Below are 23,116 nucleotides of genomic sequence, written 5' to 3'. Positions count from 1 at the left end.
GGGATATGCAAGAAAGAAATGGTTTACCTTCATTTGGTTTTAGGACATCATTTACAGAGTCATGTTGGGATATGCAAGAAAGAAATGGTTTACCTTCATTTGGTTTTAGGACATCATTTACAGAGTCATGATGGGATATGCAAGAAAGAAATGGTTTACCTTCATTTGGTTTTAGGACATCATTTACAGAGTCATGTTGGGATATGCAAGAAAGAAATGGTTTACCTTCATTTGGTTTTAGGACATCATTTACAGAGTCATGATGGGATATGCAAGAAAGAAATGGTTTACCTTCATTTGGTTTTAGGACATCATTTACAGAGTCATGTTGGGATATGCAAGAAAGAAATGGTTTACCTTCATTTGGTTTTAGGACATCATTTACAGAGTCATGATGGGATATGCAAGAAAGAAATGGTTTACCTTCATTTGGTTTTAGGACATCATTTACAGAGTCATGATGGGATATGCAAGAAAGAAATGGTTTACCTTCATTTGGTTTTAGGACATCATTTACAGAGTCATGTTGGGATATGCAAGAAAGAAATGGTTTACCTTCATTTGGTTTTAGGACATCATTTACAGAGTCATGTTGGGATGTGCAAGAAAGAAATGGTTTACCTTCATTTGGTTTTAGGACATCATTTACAGAGTCATGATGGGATGTGCAAGAAAGAAATGGTTTACCTTCATTTGGTTTTAGGACATCATTTACAGAGTCATGATGGGATGTGCAAGAAAGAAATGGTTTACCTTCATTTGGTTTTAGGACATCATTTACAGAGTCATGATGGGATGTGCAAGAAAGAAATGGTTTACCTTCATTTGGTTTTAGGACATCATTTACAGAGTCATGATGGGATGTGCAAGAAAGAAATGGTTTACCTTCATTTGGTTTTAGGACATCATTTACAGAGTCATGATGGGATGTGCAAGAAAGAAATGGTTTACCTTCATTTGGTTTTAGGACATCATTTACAGAGTCATGTTGGGATATGCAAGAAAGAAATGGTTTACCTTCATTTGGTTTTAGGACATCATTTACAGAGTCATGTTGGGATATGCAAGAAAGAAATGGTTTACCTTCATTTGGTTTTAGGACATCATTTACAGAGTCATGATGGGATATGCAAGAAAGAAATGGTTTACCTTCATTTGGTTTTAGGACATCATTTACAGAGTCATGATGGGATATGCAAGAAAGAAATGGTTTACCTTCATTTGGTTTTAGGACATCATTTACAGAGTCATGTTGGGATATGCAAGAAAGAAATGGTTTACCTTCATTTGGTTTTAGGACATCATTTACAGAGTCATGTTGGGATATGCAAGAAAGAAATGGTTTACCTTCATTTGGTTTTAGGACATCATTTACAGAGTCATGATGGGATATGCAAGAAAGAAATGGTTTACCTTCATTTGGTTTTAGGACATCATTTACAGAGTCATGTTGGGATATGCAAGAAAGAAATGGTTTACCTTCATTTGGTTTTAGGACATCATTTACAGAGTCATGTTGGGATATGCAAGAAAGAAATGGTTTACCTTCATTTGGTTTTAGGACATCATTTACAGAGTCATGTTGGGATATGCAAGAAAGAAATGGTTTACCTTCATTTGGTTTTAGGACATCATTTACAGAGTCATGATGGGATATGCAAGAAAGAAATGGTTTACCTTCATTTGGTTTTAGGACATCATTTACAGAGTCATGATGGGATATGCAAGAAAGAAATGGTTTACCTTCATTTGGTTTTAGGACATCATTTACAGAGTCATGATGGGATATGCAAGAAAGAAATGGTTTACCTTCATTTGGTTTTAGGACATCATTTACAGAGTCATGATGGGATATGCAAGAAAGAAATGGTTTACCTTCATTTGGTTTTAGGACATCATTTACAGAGTCATGATGGGATATGCAAGAAAGAAATGGTTTACCTTCATTTGGTTTTAGGACATCATTTACAGAGTCATGTTGGGATATGCAAGAAAGAAATGGTTTACCTTCATTTGGTTTTAGGACATCATTTACAGAGTCATGTTGGGATATGCAAGAAAGAAATGGTTTACCTTCATTTGGTTTTAGGACATCATTTACAGAGTCATGATGGGATATGCAAGAAAGAAATGGTTTACCTTCATTTGGTTTTAGGACATCATTTACAGAGTCATGATGGGATATGCAAGAAAGAAATGGTTTACCTTCATTTGGTTTTAGGACATCATTTACAGAGTCATGATGGGATATGCAAGAAAGAAATGGTTTACCTTCATTTGGTTTTAGGACATCATTTACAGAGTCATGATGGGATATGCAAGAAAGAAATGGTTTACCTTCATTTGGTTTTAGGACATCATTTACAGAGTCATGTTGGGATATGCAAGAAAGAAATGGTTTACCTTCATTTGGTTTTAGGACATCATTTACAGAGTCATGTTGGGATATGCAAGAAAGAAATGGTTTACCTTCATTTGGTTTTAGGACATCATTTACAGAGTCATGTTGGGATATGCAAGAAAGAAATGGTTTACCTTCATTTGGTTTTAGGACATCATTTACAGAGTCATGTTGGGATATGCAAGAAAGAAATGGTTTACCTTCATTTGGTTTTAGGACATCATTTACAGAGTCATGATGGGATATGCAAGAAAGAAATGGTTTACCTTCATTTGGTTTTAGGACATCATTTACAGAGTCATGTTGGGATATGCAAGAAAGAAATGGTTTACCTTCATTTGGTTTTAGGACATCATTTACAGAGTCATGTTGGGATATGCAAGAAAGAAATGGTTTACCTTCATTTGGTTTTAGGACATCATTTACAGAGTCATGTTGGGATATGCAAGAAAGAAATGGTTTACCTTCATTTGGTTTTAGGACATCATTTACAGAGTCATGATGGGATATGCAAGAAAGAAATGGTTTACCTTCATTTGGTTTTAGGACATCATTTACAGAGTCATGTTGGGATATGCAAGAAAGAAATGGTTTACCTTCATTTGGTTTTAGGACATCATTTACAGAGTCATGTTGGGATATGCAAGAAAGAAATGGTTTACCTTCATTTGGTTTTAGGACATCATTTACAGAGTCATGATGGGATATGCAAGAAAGAAATGGTTTACCTTCATTTGGTTTTAGGACATCATTTACAGAGTCATGTTGGGATATGCAAGAAAGAAATGGTTTACCTTCATTTGGTTTTAGGACATCATTTACAGAGTCATGATGGGATATGCAAGAAAGAAATGGTTTACCTTCATTTGCACATCATTTACAGAGTCATGTTGGGATATGCAAGAAAGAAATGGTTTACCTTCATTTTTTAGGACATCATTTACAGAGTCATGTTGGGATATGCAAGAAAGAAATGGTTTACCTTCATTTGGTTTTAGGACATCATTTACAGAGTCATGTTGGGATATGCAAGAAAGAAATGGTTTACCTTCATTTGGTTTTAGGACATCATTTACAGAGTCATGTTGGGATATGCAAGAAAGAAATGGTTTACCTTCATTTGGTTTTAGGACATCATTTACAGAGTCATGTTGGGATATGCAAGAAAGAAATGGTTTACCTTCATTTGGTTTTAGGACATCATTTACAGAGTCATGTTGGGATATGCACCTTCATTTGGTTTTAGGACATCATTTACAGAGTCATGTTGGGATATGCAAGAAAGAAATGGTTTACCTTCATTTGGTTTTAGGACATCATTTACAGAGTCATGTTGGGATATGCAAGAAAGAAATGGTTTACCTTCATTTGGTTTTAGGACATCATTTACAGAGTCATGGGATATGCAAGAAAGAAATGGTTTACCTTCATTTGGTTTTAGGACATCATTTACAGAGTCAATGGGATATGCAAGAAAGAAATGGTTTACCTTCATTTGGTTTTAGGACATCATTTACAGAGTCATGTTGGGATATGCAAGAAAGAAATGGTTTACCTTCATTTGGTTTTAGGACATCATTTACAGAGTCATGATGGGATATGCAAGAAAGAAATGGTTTACCTTCATTTGGTTTTAGGACATCATTTACAGAGTCATGATGGGATATGCAAGAAAGAAATGGTTTACCTTCATTTGGTTTTAGGACATCATTTACAGAGTCATGTTGGGATATGCAAGAAAGAAATGGTTTACCTTCATTTGGTTTTAGGACATCATTTACAGAGTCATGATGGGATATGCAAGAAAGAAATGGTTTACCTTCATTTGGTTTTAGGACATCATTTACAGAGTCATGTTGGGATATGCAAGAAAGAAATGGTTTACCTTCATTTGGTTTTAGGACATCATTTACAGAGTCATGTTGGGATATGCAAGAAAGAAATGGTTTACCTTCATTTGGTTTTAGGACATCATTTACAGAGTCATTGGGATATGCAAGAAAGAAATGGTTTACCTTCATTTGGTTTTAGGACATCATTTACAGAGTCATGTTGGGATATGCAAGAAAGAAATGGTTTACCTTCATTTGGTTTTAGGACATCATTTACAGAGTCATGATGGGATATGCAAGAAAGAAATGGTTTACCTTCATTTGGTTTTAGGACATCATTTACAGAGTCATGTTGGGATATGCAAGAAAGAAATGGTTTACCTTCATTTGGTTTTAGGACATCATTTACAGAGTCATGTTGGGATATGCAAGAAAGAAATGGTTTACCTTCATTTGGTTTTAGGACATCATTTACAGAGTCATGATGGGATATGCAAGAAAGAAATGGTTTACCTTCATTTGGTTTTAGGACATCATTTACAGAGTCATGATGGGATATGCAAGAAAGAAATGGTTTACCTTCATTTGGTTTTAGGACATCATTTACAGAGTCATGTTGGGATATGCAAGAAAGAAATGGTTTACCTTCATTTGGTTTTAGGACATCATTTACAGAGTCATGATGGGATATGCAAGAAAGAAATGGTTTACCTTCATTTGGTTTTAGGACATCATTTACAGAGTCATGTTGGGATATGCAAGAAAGAAATGGTTTACCTTCATTTGGTTTTAGGACATCATTTACAGAGTCATGTTGGGATATGCAAGAAAGAAATGGTTTACCTTCATTTGGTTTTAGGACATCATTTACAGAGTCATGTTTTAGGACATCATTTGGGATATGCAAGAAAGAAATGGTTTACCTTCATTTGACATCATTTACATTTTAGGACATCATTTACAGTTTTAGTCATGTTGGGATATGCAAGAAAGAAATGGTTTACCTTCATTTTTGGTTTACCTTCATTTGGTTTTAGGACATCATTTACAGAGTCATGTTGGGATATGCAAGAAAGAAATGGTTTACCTTCATTTGGTTTTAGGACATCATTTACAGAGTCATGTTGGGATATGCAAGAAAGAAATGGTTTACCTTCATTTGGTTTTAGGACATCATTTACAGAGTCATGTTGGGATATGCAAGAAAGAAATGGTTTACCTTCATTTGGTTTTAGGACATCATTTACAGGGTCATGTTGGGATATGCAAGAAAGAAATGGTTTACCTTCATTTGGTTTTAGGACATCATTTACAGAGTCATGTTGGGATATGCAAGAAAGAAATGGTTTACCTTCATTTGGTTTTAGGACATCATTTACAGAGTCATGTTGGGATATGCAAGAAAGAAATGGTTTACCTTCATTTGCACATTAATTTTAGGACATCATTTACAGGGTCATGTTGGGATATGCAAGAAAGAAATGGTTTACCTTCATTTGGTTTTAGGACATCATTTACAGAGTCATGTTGGGATATGCAAGAAAGAAATGGTTTACCTTCATTTGGTTTTAGGACATCATTTACAGAGTCATGTTGGGATATGCAAGAAAGAAATGGTTTACCTTCATTTGGTTTTAGGACATCATTTACAGAGTCATGTTGGGATATGCAAGAAAGAAATGGTTTACCTTCATTTGGTTTTAGGACATCATTTACAGAGTCATGTTGGGATATGCAAGAAAGAAATGGTTTACCTTCATTTGGTTTTAGGACATCATTTGCACAAGAAAGAAATTACCTTCATTTGGTTTTAGGACATCATTTACAGAGTCATGATGGGATATGCAAGAAAGAAATGGTTTACCTTCATTTGCACATTAATTTTAGGACATCATTTACAGGGTCATGTTGGGATATGCAAGAAAGAAATGGTTTACCTTCATTTGCACATTAATTTTAGGACATCATTTACAGGGTCATGTTGGGATATGCAAGAAAGAAATGGTTTACCTTCATTTGCACATTAATTTTAGGACATCATTTACAGGGTCATGTTGGGATATGCAAGAATGAAATGGTTTACCTTCATTTGCACATTAATTTTAGGACATCATTTACAGGGTCATGTTGGGATATGCAAGAATGAAATGGTTTACCTTCATTTGCACATTAATTTTAGGACATCATTTACAGGGTCATGTTGGGATATGCAAGTAAGAAATGGTTTACCTTCATTTGGTTTTGTCTAACATAAGCAAATTTGCAATTTTCAGACACCTGTATTACTGGTAACCATGGTTTCTCATTTTTGCAGGAAGCACTTCGCTTGTTCCCGTCTGTACCTTCATTTGGTAGGACTCTTACACAGGACTTGGAACTAGGTAAGTGAGGTGTGAATTATCGACACTCTCATTTAATAGTACTGCGGTAAATATACAATTTCTTTATATCATTGTTTGATAGAACTCTCTCATAGGATTTGGATCTAGGTACTTATAATGCATTCCAGAACAAAAAAACTGTATAATATTGCATGATGGGGTGTTTTATTTATACTGTGCACAAATTATTGTTACATAATCTGTGAAAGGCTAAGGGTCTGATCAAAATTTATAAGTCACGGTCGGGAGTATTTTCCATTGGAATTTTATGCTCCAATTTGTTGCCGCCGTGTATAAGCCGACTCTCTTCTTTTGGAAAGTATTTCTAGACTTCAAAAGTCGGCTAATACACAGCAATATACGGTAAATCATGTATGAATTGTTTTTTATAAAACCTATTGGTGAGAACATCATTCATTTTTCTATAGACATTACCTGTCCTCAAACAAGTGCACCTCCCCCCCACGCAAGTGGTCTGGTCCGAACATCCCAACAGCCAATGGGATGGCCTAAATTCTTCTACTGCATACTGCTCTCTAGTTCCGGTCACATGACTGTAACTTTCTTCTTTTTCTCTTCGCTAAAGGGTCTGGACGTCTTTTGTTTGGCTCTGTTTGGAGTCAACTTTTTTTATAAGACCTTTGGTTTTGTATTCGTGTTTGGGTGAAATGTTTTTCACCTTAATTTTCGTTAGCTTTCGTTAGCTTTCGTATGTTTCTTTTCGCGTATTTCGCTTGACTTTCCAAGCGTTTATTTACATGAAATGTTGTTATATTGCCGGTTGTCGTGTCGGACGCCATTTGCAAAATGGCGTCTGTATTGACTGGCTTTGTGTTGGGTGGAATGTTTTTTCACCTTATTTCGTTAGCTTTCGTTAGCTTTCGTATGTTTTTCGCGTATTTCGCTTGACTTGCCAAGTGTTAATTACATGAAATGTTGTTATATTGCCGGTTGTCGTGTCGGACGCCATTTGCAAAATGGCGTCTTTGTTGACCGGCTTTGTGTTTGTGTCATGGATTCTTTTCTTTCTCTTTCACAGATTGAAAACTTATTATCATGTCAGATGTTAATGTTCAGCGACAGGTACGAGCGTGCCTACGCTGTAAGAAGTTCACTGCAGGCGGCGACCCTCATGAATTATGTCCGGGTTGCCGTGTTCCTTGTAGCCTCTCTTCGAGATGCGACCTGTGTTCGGGCCTGTCTACTGTCGAGTTCGCGGCTTACTTGAAGGTGGTGTCGGCGAGAGCCAAGAAAGTGGAATCTTCGCCGTCAATTGCGGACTCCGTAGCAGATGTATTACGTTCGATGCTACCCACTATGCTGAAAGAGACTATGGCGTCAATGGCGGCCTTACCAGAACCGGCGGGTTTGGGGCCAGGTCCGGTTCAAGTCCCCTCTTCGGGGGGTGTGGCTCCAGGACGCAAGACTTCAGATGACAGCCCTCTGACAAGCCTACTCAATCAGTTAGACGTTCCACGGCCTCCAAGGATCACCGATCTTCAGCGGGGAAGTCATCTTCGGCGCAGCGGAGCCGGGACCGGAGCTGGGACCGGAGCCGGGCTCGTAGCCGTTCCCCACGACCTGCACGTCTCCCTACGGGTTCCGTGGATCGGCAGCGCAGACCTTCTATTGAGGCTTCAGAGAGTTCTCGACGGGACCGTCCACGGTCCGGTTCACCAGTGACTTCTGTTTCGGCGGATCGATTAGCCTGTGCTCGAGTGCTTCGAGACTTTGGAGATGCAGCGCCTACAGCGGTTTCCATCATTGATGAGACTGAATCTCCTGACCATATGAATATGAGGGATTGCTTGGCGGCCGTCTATGACATGTTGCCGTCCTTGCCACATCCACCAACGCCGTCCAAGAAGGGACCGACACCGATGATAGCGACTGATGTCCCTCCGGAAGATGTGGTGATCCGTTCCTTGGCAGCCGGTACACTCGTATCCGAGGTGGCGACATATTTAGACCGCACTTTTAAAGACACAGCGTCTTTCGTCGCCTTCCCGTCTTGGGGTCACCGTATGTATCCGGTGTTTGACATGCCCTTTACAGATGTAGCTCCGTCTTTGGATGAAGATGTTCACCGTCTTGGGAAGTCGTCAACCGTGGATTTGACGGACAAACAAGTACAAGCCATGGATACTGCCCAGAGACGTTGCTTGTTTGTGTTATCTTACTTGGACGTTTTCCTTGCGACGATGGCCACCCAGGCAAAAGATGCACGGTGCTACGCGCTGTTTCAGCAATCGGCGCAGATGCTAGCTTTCCTGACGTCTTCGGTGACTTCGATGTCCTCGATGTTGATGCAATACCGTCGCCAGGCTTATCTGAAAAAATCCACTTTGGATTTCCAGCATAAGAAGGAGCTGTTAGCTCAACCGTGGTCCGCAACGAAGCTGTTTGCAGGCAAAGTTTCTGAGGTGGTGAAGGCCAATGATAAGGACCAACAGTCGACAGCAACTGTCAAAGCGTTGCAACTTATTTCGACGTTGGAATCCACGAAGCGAAAGTCTACATTCACACCACAACCACCATCTAAGCGCTGGAGAGGTTCCTTTCGAGGTCAACCTTCTCGACGGTTTCCGGTCAGACGACCATCCGGTCCGCCAGCTCGGACCCAGGGGAAGCCTGGTCGACGTTGACGCCAGCCAACAGATCGTGGACTGCTCAGATTGCTTCAACCTACGCCCGCCCCTGATTTTGAACCAGAACAACGATTCGGTTTTGACGCTTCCGGTGTGTACCACACCGGTCGGAAGATCCATGGTCGGAAGTCGACTTCGCCGTTATTGGCGAAACTGGCAGACACTTTGCCAAGATCCGTTTGTCACATCGATCTTGAAGACAGGGTATCGTCTGCAATTGTCTGCCATCCCTCCATTGACCACTTCACCTCGAGAACCGCGGCATTCCGTCGCGCAAGTCAAGGTTCTACAGGAGGCCGTCAACAAGCTGGTGGAGAAGGGAGCCGTTCGCAGCATTTCGGAAGTACACTTAACACCCGGCTTTTACTCGGACATCTTTCTCGTACCAAAGAAAGATTCTCCGGAGCTGCGATTGATTCACAACTTGGCGGTCTTCAACGACCACTACCTGTCTCCTCCTCCGACCTTCAAGATGTTAACGTTGCGAGATGTCATAGCCGTGATCAGACCGGGGGATTGGCTTGCCTCGCTAGATCTCAAGGACGCCTACCTGCACGTTCCGATGCATGCCGATTTCCATCACTACCTGTGGTTTGTGCTACAGGGTCGGCATTACGAATGGACAGTCCTGCCCTTTGGGATATCCATAGCGCCATGGCTGTTCACCAGAATCACGACTCCGATGTCACGCTTCCTGCATCGCAGAGGTATATCCTTTTACCCATACCTCGACGATTGCCTGATGAGGTGTCACAGCAAGACAGGGCTGACTGCACATGTTGCCTTCATCATGGACTTTCTCAAGCAGCTGGGTTGGATTATCAACATCGAGAAATCTCGACTGGCTCCCACGCAGTCTCTACAGTTCATAGGCGCTTGGCTTCGACCCGACCTGGGCCTCGTTCAAGTTCCTTTAGACCGTTGGGAGAAGATCCAGACCATGATTGCCATAGCCCTCACCGCTCCAATGACCTTCCACGGTTGGCAGAGTCTCCTGGGTCTCCTCACTTCCGCCCAGGATTTGACACTCAGAGGTCGTCTCCAGTTGCGGCGCTTGCAGATGTTTCTCAACCCGTTTGTTCGTTTCAACAATCCGGACTTGATCATCTCACTCCCGGACGATCTACGCTCCAGCCTGCAGTGGTGGCAGCTCCGATCGAACGTCTTAGAAGGTGTCTCTATGCGGGCCTTCATAGCCACTCATCACCTGTTCGTCGACGCGTCACTGGAAGGTTGGGGAGCCCATCTAAGCAACCAGACTACTTCAGGGCTGTGGTCTCCCGGCGAACTCGGACTCCACATCAACCTGTTAGAGTTGTTGGCAGTCTACTACGCTATCCTTCATTGGCGACAGATGTTGACGGAAGCCTCTCTCGTGGTGGCCACAGACAGTACGACCGCGGCGGCTTACATCAATCGTCAGGGCGGAACTCACTCCAGCAGTCTGCTGCAGTTGACTTATAGTCTGTACAAGCTGGTCGACGAAATTCCATTGCAACTTCGGGCTCGTCATATTCCAGGGGTTTCCAATGTACTAGCCGACACATTGTCCCGGCCGTCGTCTCCACAGCCGACAGAGTGGATGCTCCATCCGGAAGCGTTTCAATGGGTGTGCGACAGACTTTGGACACCAAACATCGATCTTTTCGCCACACGATTCAACCATCAGCTGAGGGTTTACGTGTCTCCGGTGCCGGATCCCGAAGCTCTGGATCTCGACGCATTGGCCATCAGCTGGGAACAGATGGACGCGTACGCTTTTCCTCCACCAATCCTCCTTCCAAGGGTGCTTCAGAGGTTTCAGCTGTACCATTGTCGCCTGTTGCTCATTGCTCCGATGTGGCCATCCAGGATGTGGTATCCAGATCTAATACATCTTGCCGATCCACATCCTTTACCGCTGCCAGACTGGGATCATCTGTTGCTGCATCCCACGTCAAGACTATACCATCCACGTCCGCAGTTGTGGACTTTATCTCCAAGAGTTTGAGGAAGAAAGGTTTTTCTTCACAGTCTACGGCGGCCATTTTGAAACCGCACAGATCATCTACTACTGCGGCTTACAACGTCAGATGGCTTTGCTTTCACCGATGGTGTGTCCGGCAAAAACTCAAACCTCAGACAATCCAGATACCTCGTCTTGCTGATTTTTTGCTGTATCTGCGGACCACTTTACGATTGAAGGGGTCTACCATCGCTGGGTACGTTTCGGTCATCGCTACTGTTCGTGATGTCACTACTGGAACAAAGTTATCGGGTATTCCTGAGATCCATAAGATGATCAAAGGGTTTCGCCTTGAAGATCAAGTACACCGGTTTCGGCCACCAAGATGGGACCTGAATCTGGTGTTACGAGCGTTATCGACCGCACCTTATGAGCCGATCGAGTCCTCTTCCCTGCAAGATTTGACACGGAAGACGGTGTTTTTACTCGGTTTCGCCACGGCTGCTCGTGTCTCAGAACTTCATGCTCTTGATGTAGACTTGGTACGTTTTCACCGAGATCGGCGTGCAGTCAACTTGCGGTTACTCATGAACTTTGTTGCAAAGAATCAGTTACCAGACCAAGCGCCTCGCTCGTATGTTGTGCAGGCCCTCTCCTCTATCGTTGGTCCGGCGGACGTTGAGGACTTGGCGTTGTGCCCTGTTAGAGCCCTGCACCAGTACATCGAGAGGACCAGATCTTTTCGACAACATCGCAAAAGACTTCCTCTCCTGTAACCAGAGTCGGTTGAGGGATATTACCAAGAACACGGTGGCCACCTGGATCCGGTCGTCTATCCTGACCGCCTATCAGAAGGAGGGTTTACCTGCTCCGTCTGCTTCCAATCCGCATGAACTCCGTGCCTTGGCTGCCACGATGTCCCTGCACTGCAACACATCCATTCAGCACATCATCACTGGCTGTTTCTGGGCTACGGACTCCATCTTCGCCAACTATTATCTGAGGGATGTTTCCACAGAAGACGTTGAGGGGTTCCATCATCTGGGTCCGGTTGTTGCTGCACAGACTGTTGAATACAAGCCGTCCTCGTCGCCGTTGATGTCTGTCTGATTCTGGGCTGTATACCGAGATGTCCACCGAATCGACAGGTGAGGATTGCTTAGACTTTTGTTCTTTTGCACAGTTCACGCACTGGTGCCGGAACTTTTGTCTCGATAACCTTTACCCTGCACTGCATGTGGTTATTTGTTGTCGTTATTGAACTAACAGTTCTGTGGTGTACTAGACAGAAAACACTCGGGGGGCTTGTTCTGTTCAATGTTCTGACGGATGCACCTCATTAGGTTGTCGCTTGTTATTGAAAAACTATAACACTTCAATACGTGAGGGTTACCTAACACCTGCATCCCTGGTGGCTACGTCTTCCCACCCTGTCAGAACCAGCATGAGATGTGGCTTCCGCCTCCTGGTCCATGTGTTCTAGGAGCCGTACCTGCCACTGCTGACGGATGCCACCATTCTGGTTGTTGTTACTAACATCACCTGCATTGGTCTGTGATGGGCATCCCTAAGATGAGGGCTTACCAAGGTTGGCCTTATTCTTCCACTAGTCAGCCTCTTTCCGGTTGGGGAGTTATCACAAGCATCTATGGATCTCGGCACCCACCACCATCTGTTGAATGCTGCACTTGTTTGAGGACAGGTAATGTCTATAGAAATGGAGAAAACTTGAGTGTTTTCTCTTTTATAGATACATTACCTGTCCTCAAGATTCATCCCACCCGGGCCTCCCCGCTTCCTGTTCTCCATGCGATGCGCTCAGGGAAAAAGAAGGAAGTTACAGTCATGTGACCGGAACTAGAGAGCAGTATGCAGTAGAAGAATTTAGGCCATCCCATTGGCTGTTGGGATGTTCGGACCAGACCACTTGCGTGGGGGGGAGGTGCACTTGTTTGAGGACAGGTAATGTATCTATAATTTTTTTTATAACATGTAACAACAATTTAAAGACATATAACTGGCTTCTCCTTGGTGATGACCAGGTCACGACATCCATACTATCCAGTGAAAGAAAGCACAATTAAAATAGATCACTCTGTGACATATGAGTTAACCTGAAATTGATTTTTCTGTGATGTGTAAGTTAACAACAAGCATTTTTGAAGATATGTAAGAGTTTGGTATAACAGAGTATGTGGATCTAGGTATAGGAGCATATTCGTTACACGTTTGTTTGTTAAAAAATATTACATTGCTTGTGGCAACCGTTGTAATTGTGTTTATAGGAAAGGTCAAATTGCCCATGATGACTGCCATAATTGTGTTTAAATATACTATAAGAAGACTAAAATTGTTCTTGTAGGATATTAAACAAGCTTCCATTTAGTATCATGTTTATGTCCCGAGTGAAATAACTTTCACTTGTCAATGAAAATTATTTCACGAGGGCCATAAACATGATACTAAATGGTAGAGAGTTTCATATATAATCGATCTTAATTTATTTCACTCAACTTGTTTGGTTGACATTCCTGTAGGGTTGTAGTGTGCCAATCAGTGACATCATCATGTGACGTTGAAGTGTTACATCCCACTCAGCGTTCTAGTGGGACATGTCACTTTAATATTTACCAAAATATTTTTAACCACATAGGTAATAATTTAAATTAGTAGTTTTTCTGTAATTTTTCTGCTGCCCATGGTAACTGATATATTTAAAAAATATATTTTTATAGAACATGTTAAATTGACAAGCATGTAGTTTAAAAAAAAATATATATAAGCACAGTCAAATTGCCCAGTGTAATTATGGGTTTTTGTTTGTTTGTAGAAAAGGTCATTTGATACATGGGAACTACGTGTAGGCAACTGTACCTGTGTTTTGTTTATAGTAAATTGTCTGTGGGTATGGCTTTATCTAACTTTTGTTTGTAGGAAAGGTCAAATTGCCTGTGGGAACTGCTGTAGTTTTGTTTTATTTCCAGGAAAGGTCCAATTGCCGTGGGAACTGCTGTAGTTTTGTTTTATTTTCCAGGAAAGGTCCAATTGCCCGTGGGAACTGCTGTAGTTTTGTTTTATTTCCAGGAAAGGTCAAACTGGCCGTGGGAACTGCTATAGTTTTGTTTTATTTCCAGGAAAGGTCAAACTGGCCATGGGAACTGCTATAGTTTTGTTTTATTTCCAGGAAAGGTCAAACTGGCCATGGGAACTGCTGTAGTTTTGTTTTACTTTCAGGAAAGGTCAAATTGCCCGTGGGAACTGCTGTGGCTGTTTTTTTGCCTGCTCTACATCGTAATGCGGATTTCTTCCCTGACCCTGATGTCTTTGATCCAGATCGGTTTAGCCCAGAGAACAGCGTGGGCAGACATCCATACGCCTATGTACCATTCTCCGCTGGTATGAGAAACTGTATCGGTAAGACTGCTTTGTTTATCTTAAAACAAAAACCTTAGATAAAGATAATTTTATTAGTCTTAAAACAAAACTATGGATAAAGACACATTTATTAGTCTTACAGCAAAACTTTTGTTAATCTTACAACAAAGCTATAGATAAAGACTAATTTGTTAATCTTGAAACAGAACTATAGACAAGGACAACTTACTCATCTTAAAACCAAACTATAGGTTAAGACAACTTTGTACATGTAACAAAACTATAATGAAGACATGTTTGTTAATTTTGTTCCTGTAGGAGGATGAAGGGAAGGGTTTAGAAGATGAGAGTATTGATTAACAATGCTTTTGCATGTCGTTTTAATCACTGACTGACTTCTATTCAAATGTTTCTAGAAACACTTGTTTTATTGAATACATTGGCATGACTTGTTTTATTGTATGCATTGGCATGACTTGTTTTATTGTATGCATTGGCATGACTTGTTTTATTGTATACATTGGCATGACTTGTTTTATTGAATACATTGGCATGACTTGTTTTATTGAATACATTGGCATGACTTGTTTTATTGTATACATTGGCATGACTAGTTTTATTGAATACATTGGCATGACTTGTTTTATTGTATGCATTGGCATGACTTGTTTTATTGTATACATTGGCATGACTTGTTTTATTGAATACATTGGCATGACTTGTTTTATTGAATACATTGGCATGACTAGTTTTATTGTATACATTGGCATGACTTGTTTTATTGTATACATTGGCATGACTAGTTTTATTGAATACATTGGCATGACTTGTTTTATTGTATGCATTGGCATGACTTGTTTTATTGTATACATTGGCATGACTTGTTTTATTGAATACATTGGCATGACTTGTTTTATTGAATACATTGGCATGACTAGTTTTATTGTATACATTGGCATGACTTGTTTTATTGAATACATTGGCATGACTAGTTTTATTGAATACATTGGCATGACTAGTTTTATTGAATACATTGGCATGACTAGTTTTATTGCATACATTGGCATGACTAGTTTTAATGAGTACACAAGCATGACTTGTTTTATTGAATACATTGGCATGACTTGTTTTATTGAATACATTGGCATGACTTGTTTTATTGAATACATTGGCATGACTAGTTTTATTGAATACAATGGCATGACTAGTTTTATTGCATACATTGGCATGACTAGTTTTAATGAGTACACAAGCATGACTTGTTTTATTGAATACAATGGCATGACTAGTTTTAATGAGTACACAAGCATGACTTGTTTTATTGCATACAATGGCATGACTTGTTATATTGAATACATTGGCATGACTTGTTATATTGAATACATTGGCATGACTTGTTTTATTGAATACATTGGCATGACTAGTTTTAATGAGTACACAAGCATGACTAGTTTTATTGAATACAATGGCATGACTTGTTATATTGAATACATTGGCATGACTTGTTTTATTGAATACATTGGCATGACTTGTTTTATTGAATACATTGGCATGACTTGTTTTATTGAATACATTGGCATGACTTGTTTTATTGAATACATTGGCATGACTTGTTTTATTGAATACATTGGCATGACTTGTTTTATTGCATACATTGGCATGACTAGTTTTAATGAGTACACAAGCATGACTTGTTTTATTGAGTACACAAGCATGACTTGTTTTGTTGAGTACACAAGCATGACTTGTTTGATTGAGTACACAAGCATGACTTGTTTTATTGAGTACACAAGCATGACTTGTTTTATTGAGTACACAAGTATTACTTGTTTATTGAGTACACAAGCATGACTTGTTTTGTTGAGTACACAAGCATGACTTGTTTGATTGAGTACACAAGCATGACTTGTTTTATTGAGTACACAAGCATGACTTGTTTTATTGAGTACACAAGTATTACTTGTTTATTGAGTACACAAGCATGACTTGTTTTGTTGAGTACACAAGCATGACTTGTTTTATTGAGTACACAAGTATTACTTGTTTATTGAGTACACAAGCATGACTTGTTTGATTGAGTACACAAGCATGACTTGTTTTGTTGAGTACACAAGCATGACTTGTTTGAGTACACAAACATGACTTGTTTAATTAACCGGCCTCGGTGGCGTCATGGCAGGCCATTGGTCTACAGGCTGGTAGGTACTGGGTTCGGATCCCAGTCGAGGCATGGAATTTTTAATCCAGATACCGACTCCAAACCCTGAGTGAGTGCTCCGCAAGGCTCAATGGGTAGGTGTAAACCACTTGCACTGACCAGTGATCCATAACTGGTTCAACAAAGGCCATGGTTTGTGCTATCCTGCTTGTGGGAAGCGCAAATAAAAGATCCCTTGCTGCCTGTCGTAAAAGAGTAGCCTATGTGGTGACAGCAGGTTTCCTCTAAAAAAATCTGTGTGGTCCTTAACCATATGTCTGACGCCATATAACCGTAAATAAAATGTGTTGAGTGCGTCGTTAAATAAAACACTTCTTTCTTTCTTTGTTTAATTGAGTACACACGCATGACTTGTTTGATTGAGTACACACGCATGACTTGTTTGATTGAGTACACACACATGACTTGTTTGATTGAGTACACACACATGACTTGTTTGATTGAGTACACAAGCATCACTAAATGGGCAGTCGTCGTCTTGATAAATCTGTCTGTTGGTTATGTGGCCACATCTGGTTGGTCTGGCAGGATCCAGTCTGAGATAAGCTTGGCCTGTGTTGCCAGCAAGTCCATGTCTGAAGGATGAATGTCAATAACATTACTATTGGCTGACTTCATACTAGACATGCCTCCTTTTCTTTATGCATTTCTTAATCAATATTCATGTTAAAGTTGTATGTAAAATGTGCTTTGAAAACAATTGCCGAGTACAATATCATAATACCTATAACTAGTAAAGGGTCTCTTACCCTGGTCAACTTGTATCCTGTTATTTTTTTTATGCAATAAAATACATTTTAGTTGGACAGTTATGTCATTATGTAAGTCTTGGTGTCAAGACTTAGATCCGATATGTTCTTATTTAATGCAAATCGCTTAAATTTAAAACAATATCGATAACGACAATGAGTTAACTGACCTTTGGAATAAACATAGGGCTGTAGTAATGGAAAAGGTCATTGCTATTTGTATATATGTGCATGCGCTCACGTTAGTGTGAGTTAAAACTACAAGATAGATTTTGATTTTGTCCCAGAATAATGTAAGCTAATTAAATATGATTCCTTTTTACCATAACAATTATCAAGTAATACATGTAGCTCTACTAGATAATTATGGTGTATGCAATCCATTCTAATAAGCTGACAACTTCAAAAAATACATGCAATGTCTACAATACATTTTGAGCTCTACTTTTAGAAGATCCGGCTCAAAGCCACAGAAACTGAATCTGGCACTGTTAAAATATAGAGCATGTTCTAGGTCTTCTGCTGCTGTAGTTCACACCAACATAGATGCGATGTGTTTTGTCACATTCGATTCAGTTTCACTGTCTTTGTTTTTTAACTGGTACCATACTCGCCAGACCCTAACGGACTAACTTTGTACAATTCTTAATCGGCCATAGCCAATAAAGGTTGCCATGGGCGACCAGGGGCGACTGCTAATTTTCAACCCTGATCCAGTAAATGTGTTTTTCTTTTTTTAATTGTTATTTTTTTATACAAACTTCCACATTGTCAAGCTTATCAAGAGAACAGTAAGAAACCAAATACGATATTCTATAAATGTATTATTTTGTTCATACATTTGTTATGCACCTTGCACTATTACATGCATGCCAAGGCCATTATTATCTCAGAATAAATTATTTGAAAAGTGTCACAATATCAAGAGATTACCTCTTTTATAAAGTACAGCTCCTTGGTAACTGACATTTAAAATATAAAATCAATATATAGTCAGACTAGCTTGTTGGAAATATAAAATCAATATATAGTCAGACTAGCTTGTTGGAAATATAAAATCAATATATAGTCAGACTAGCTTGTTGGAAATATAAAATCAATATATAGTCAGACTAGCTTGTTGGAAATATAAAATCAATATATAGTCAGACTAGCTTGTTGAAAATATAAAATCAATATATAGTCAGACTAGCTTGTTGGAAATATAAAATCAATATATAGTCAGACTAGCTTGTTGAAAATATAAAATCAATATATAGTCAGACTAGCTTGTTGGAAATGAAAACACATGTAATGTCATTCCTGATATTTGACTACAACTTGGCAAAACATTTTTGGTCTGGTTTTAGCTTTACTTTATAAAGTTGACCTTTAAAGTTTTTATTTTTTTTACCAGGTCAGAAGTTTGCCTTGATGGAGGAAAAGATTGTCTTGTCATCCATTTTGCGCAAGTTCCATGTTGAGTCCGTGCAGACTCAAGATGAGTTGAGACCGCAGTTTGAGCTGATCCTGCGGCCGGAGAATGGAATTATTGTCAAGCTTACTGAAAGAAAATTACAAACGTCCAACTGACAGGATTTCATGTGTTTTACCGGTTTTATCAGGGATCATGTGATCCGCAACCTGTACGGAATTACATGTATGTATATGTGAAAACCCCCAGAAATTTGTTTTGTATCACAAATTTGTATACTCTTTGTACATGTTTCAAGATTTTTCATACATGTAAAATGTCCTTTACTATGCATAGTTATAGTTGGTGTTTACACAGTAAGAACACGAAAAAAAAAGAAATGCTAAATTTATGTAATTTTCATTTTTTAAGACTGGATTAAATCATTAACATATAATGAGGTTTAAGAGAATTACAGGTTTATGTACTGTTGATCATTTCACAGCATTGGCAATTATAATATAGTAAACCTATTTAATTACAAAATAACCATAATCCATATTGTTTCACCGGATCAAACCGCATAGGTGGATCCATTCAACTTTTTTTCTTTTTTCTTGTTCCGACCAGTGCACCACAACTGGTCAAAGGCTGTGGTATGTGCTATCCTGTCTGTGGGAAAGTGCATATGAAATATCCCTTGCTGCGTTAGGCAAAATATAGCAGATTTCATCTGATGACTACATCTCAGAATTACCAAATGTTTGACATGATTAATTAATCAATGTGCTCTAGTGGTGTTGTTAAACAAAACAATTCAACTTTTTAATTGACTGTTTCTTTTGGGGTTCAGTATATGGAGTGGCGTAGCGTGGGTTGTCAGGTAAGTATTGTGCCATACTAACCAGTGGACCGTTAGCACTCTTCCAGTTTCTTATACCAGTCCAGAATGGGAAAGGGAAGAGAGGGAAGGGGAGGTGAAATCAACACTGGGGAAAGGAAGAGAGGGAGGGATTAGCATTCAGTAGTACACGTTTTGACTTTATTGCAAACATGTATGGCTATACATACCACTGGGAATTGCTACCACCCTATTTTCAAGCTTATTGAAAGAAAATGAAAAATGTGCCAACTCAATTGAGACAGATTTGATATATTTTACCAGTGAGAATAGTTTTTGAAAGGAAGCTGAAAACGTCCAACTGATTGAGATCTATTTCCGGTGAATTTCTGTAAGGTAGATTCGGTGTTTTAGAAAAAGTTATTGTTAACTTTTCTGAAATGAAACAAAGTGTGTAACGGATTAATGTTTTGTTGATAGTAATGAACTTTAATACACTACATGTCATAAGTGCACCAAAGATATTGCTTGACCAAAAATAAATAAATATAGTGCTGAGTATTTTGGGTATGTTTCAATATCTGAAATGCATGAAAATTTTTTTAATTTTCTTTCTTTTTTTCTTTCATTCTTTCTTTTTTATTTAAATTTTATTATATTATTATTATTATTATTATTATTATTGTTGTTTTTTAAACTAAAATTGCAAGTAAAAAGTTAAAATTCACCAAGCCCAATAATAATTGTTTTGTCTACAAATATTTAATATATTATTCAGAATGTATATATTTACTGTTTTAGAACTGTGTATCATTTTGTTCTACTGTACTGAGTTTAGAAATATAGAGGTATAGCATTGTTACCATTACATCTAGAATAGATTATCTACCGATATTATCTGAGATAACAGGACTAGAATTAATGATGATGTAAAATATTATAAACATAACAGGTATTTAGTGCCATCTTAATTTGTAATTGTTTATGATTTTTTTAAAACATTTATTGCATATTTATATTCTCTACATGTTTACGATAATTTTTATTGAAATAAATTTATACTGCTATATTTGTTTTTGTTTCATGTGGTGATGCAATATCATGGAAAGATTTTGTTTTTATGGTGACATAGTAAACTATCGTTATGGCTATTATTATTTTTCAAAACAAAGAATTATAGTATAGTGTAAAAATTACCAAATGTTTAACATCCAAATCAGCCGATTATTAATTAATCAGTGTGGGGGTAGGACAGTGATAAAGCACTTGCTTTAATGCATGGTCGGTCTGGGAACAATCCCCATCGGTGGGCCAATTGGACTATTTCTTGTTCCAGTCAGTGCACCATGACCGGTATATCAAAGGATGTGGTATATGCTATCCTGTCTGTGGGATGGAATATGTATCCGTATATTTTCTTTCTTTATGTAGAAATTCATGCAGGACTTGTACGTAAAATAAGGAAATTAAGGGCATCTCAATGGACCACAAAGAGTACCTAATTTCACAGTATGCCGATGGTAGTGATTTTATACCTAATGGTAGTAGGACGTCTTTTGAAGAAAACAATAAACACCTTAAATATAGTTTGCAAATTATCGGGACTCAATATTAATTATGATAAATTGGAGGTATTTTCTATTGGATCTCTTAGAAATAGTGAAACCGATACTTACAAAATATTAACATAAAATAGAATCATCCTTTGTTTAAAGCACTGAGGATTATTTTTAGTACTGACTTAAGAGAAAATTACCAAACTTAATTATAATTTTAAACTATCTGAAGTTAAACAAATTATAAATATATGAATGAGGATGTTGTTAACGCCACTTGGAAGAATAGGTATAATAAAATCACTCTTAATATCTAAGCTTAGTTATTTGCTTCTATAACTATAACTATAACTACTTATACATGGTTATTTATATATTATTATAAATACCCATATACCCCTTTATTATCAATAGTAGTTAACAATACTGTACCTTTATATTAAATTACTATACTATACTATACTATACTATACTATTACTATACTATTACTATACTATTACTACACTACACTATACTACATACTATTTTAATTATAGCTTAACAATATCTGTGTACATGTTTAAGTCACTCTCCACCATTGCACTGCACTATTGTATATACATGTATATATTAATGTATATGTTCAATACTGTTTTTATGCCATTAAGCTGTAAAACCTAACGCAATGAAGAACTTGAACTTGCCATTGGAAACATTTCAGAAAGAATTGCACAAGATATTGTTTTAATTTGTTTGGAATCAGTTTTAGGCAGATAGATAAAATAATAACTGTGTTAATGAGGGAAGTCTCGGAATGATAGATACATTTTAAAAAATATTTTGAAAAGCTTGTATTATTGGATTCCATGACTTCTCGTCATTAATTAAAGTACATGTTCGGTCGGTATATGTTTGTAATAGCCCATTCTGGATATCCAGTACATGTTCGATCGGTCTGTTTGTAATAGCCCATTCTGTATATCCAGTACATAGCCCATTCTGTATATCCCCCTGCGTGTGCTGTAACCTCACCGTGGTGCAGGGGTGTAACATTCTCTTTGAGAATGGCCAATACAGTACAAAATTGAAGTTTTTAGTAAAATTCAGTATCCGTAAAATTCTGTGATATTTGTGTTTTTGCACAGTTCTTTACACTGTTTTTGTTTAAGTCTTGAATTTTTATATTGATGTTGATCTGACATCACTTTATTTATTAGCATTACCATAGTTTGACACCCAATAGCCGATGTATTTTTCGTGCTGGGGTGTCGTTAAACATTCATTCATTCATTCATTCACTTTATTTATTTGCATTACCATAGTTTGACACCCAATAGCCTATGTATTTTTCGTGCTGGGGTGTCGTTAAACATTCATTCATTCATTCATTCATTCCATTCTGTATATCCAGTACATGTTCGATCAGTCTGTCTGTAACAGCCCATTCTGGATATCCAGTACATGTTCGATCAGTCTATGTTTGTAATAGCCCATTCTGGATATCCAGTACATGTTCGATCGGTCTATGTTTGTAACAGCCCATATGTTTGTAATAGCCCATTCTGGATATCCAGTACATGTTCGATCGGTCTGTTTGTAATAGCCCATTCTGTATATCCAGTACATAGCCCATTCTGTATATCCAGTACATGTTCGATCAGTCTGTTTGTAACAGCCCATTCTGGATATTCAGTACATGTTCGATTGGTCTGTTTGTAATAGCCCATTCTGGATATCCAGTACATGTTCGATCGGTCTATGTTTGTAGCAGCCCATTCTGTATATTCAGTACATGTT

At 38.5% G+C, this 23,116-nt stretch overlaps 1 protein-coding gene across 1 annotated transcript in view; it reads left to right on the top strand.

Annotated features, from left to right (window-relative positions):
• The window catches only part of LOC121378638 (cytochrome P450 4V2-like), a 39,080-nt gene extending 18,230 nt beyond the window's left edge, over nucleotides 1-20,850 (top strand). The window contains exons 10-12 of the mRNA XM_041506905.1: nucleotides 6,548-6,614; nucleotides 14,442-14,621; nucleotides 18,946-20,850. Coding sequence (XP_041362839.1) covers nucleotides 6,548-6,614; nucleotides 14,442-14,621; nucleotides 18,946-19,121 — 423 coding nt within the window. The 3' untranslated portion in view covers nucleotides 19,122-20,850. The remainder of the gene's footprint in view (nucleotides 1-6,547; nucleotides 6,615-14,441; nucleotides 14,622-18,945) is intronic.
• Nucleotides 20,851-23,116: the final 2,266 nt, after the last annotated feature.

The sequence above is a fragment of the Gigantopelta aegis genome, chromosome 8 (genome assembly GCF_016097555.1).
Source record: "Gigantopelta aegis isolate Gae_Host chromosome 8, Gae_host_genome, whole genome shotgun sequence".
NCBI classification, from domain to species: domain Eukaryota; kingdom Metazoa; phylum Mollusca; class Gastropoda; order Neomphalida; family Peltospiridae; genus Gigantopelta; species Gigantopelta aegis.
This window is presented reverse-complemented; position numbering and strand designations above follow the sequence as displayed.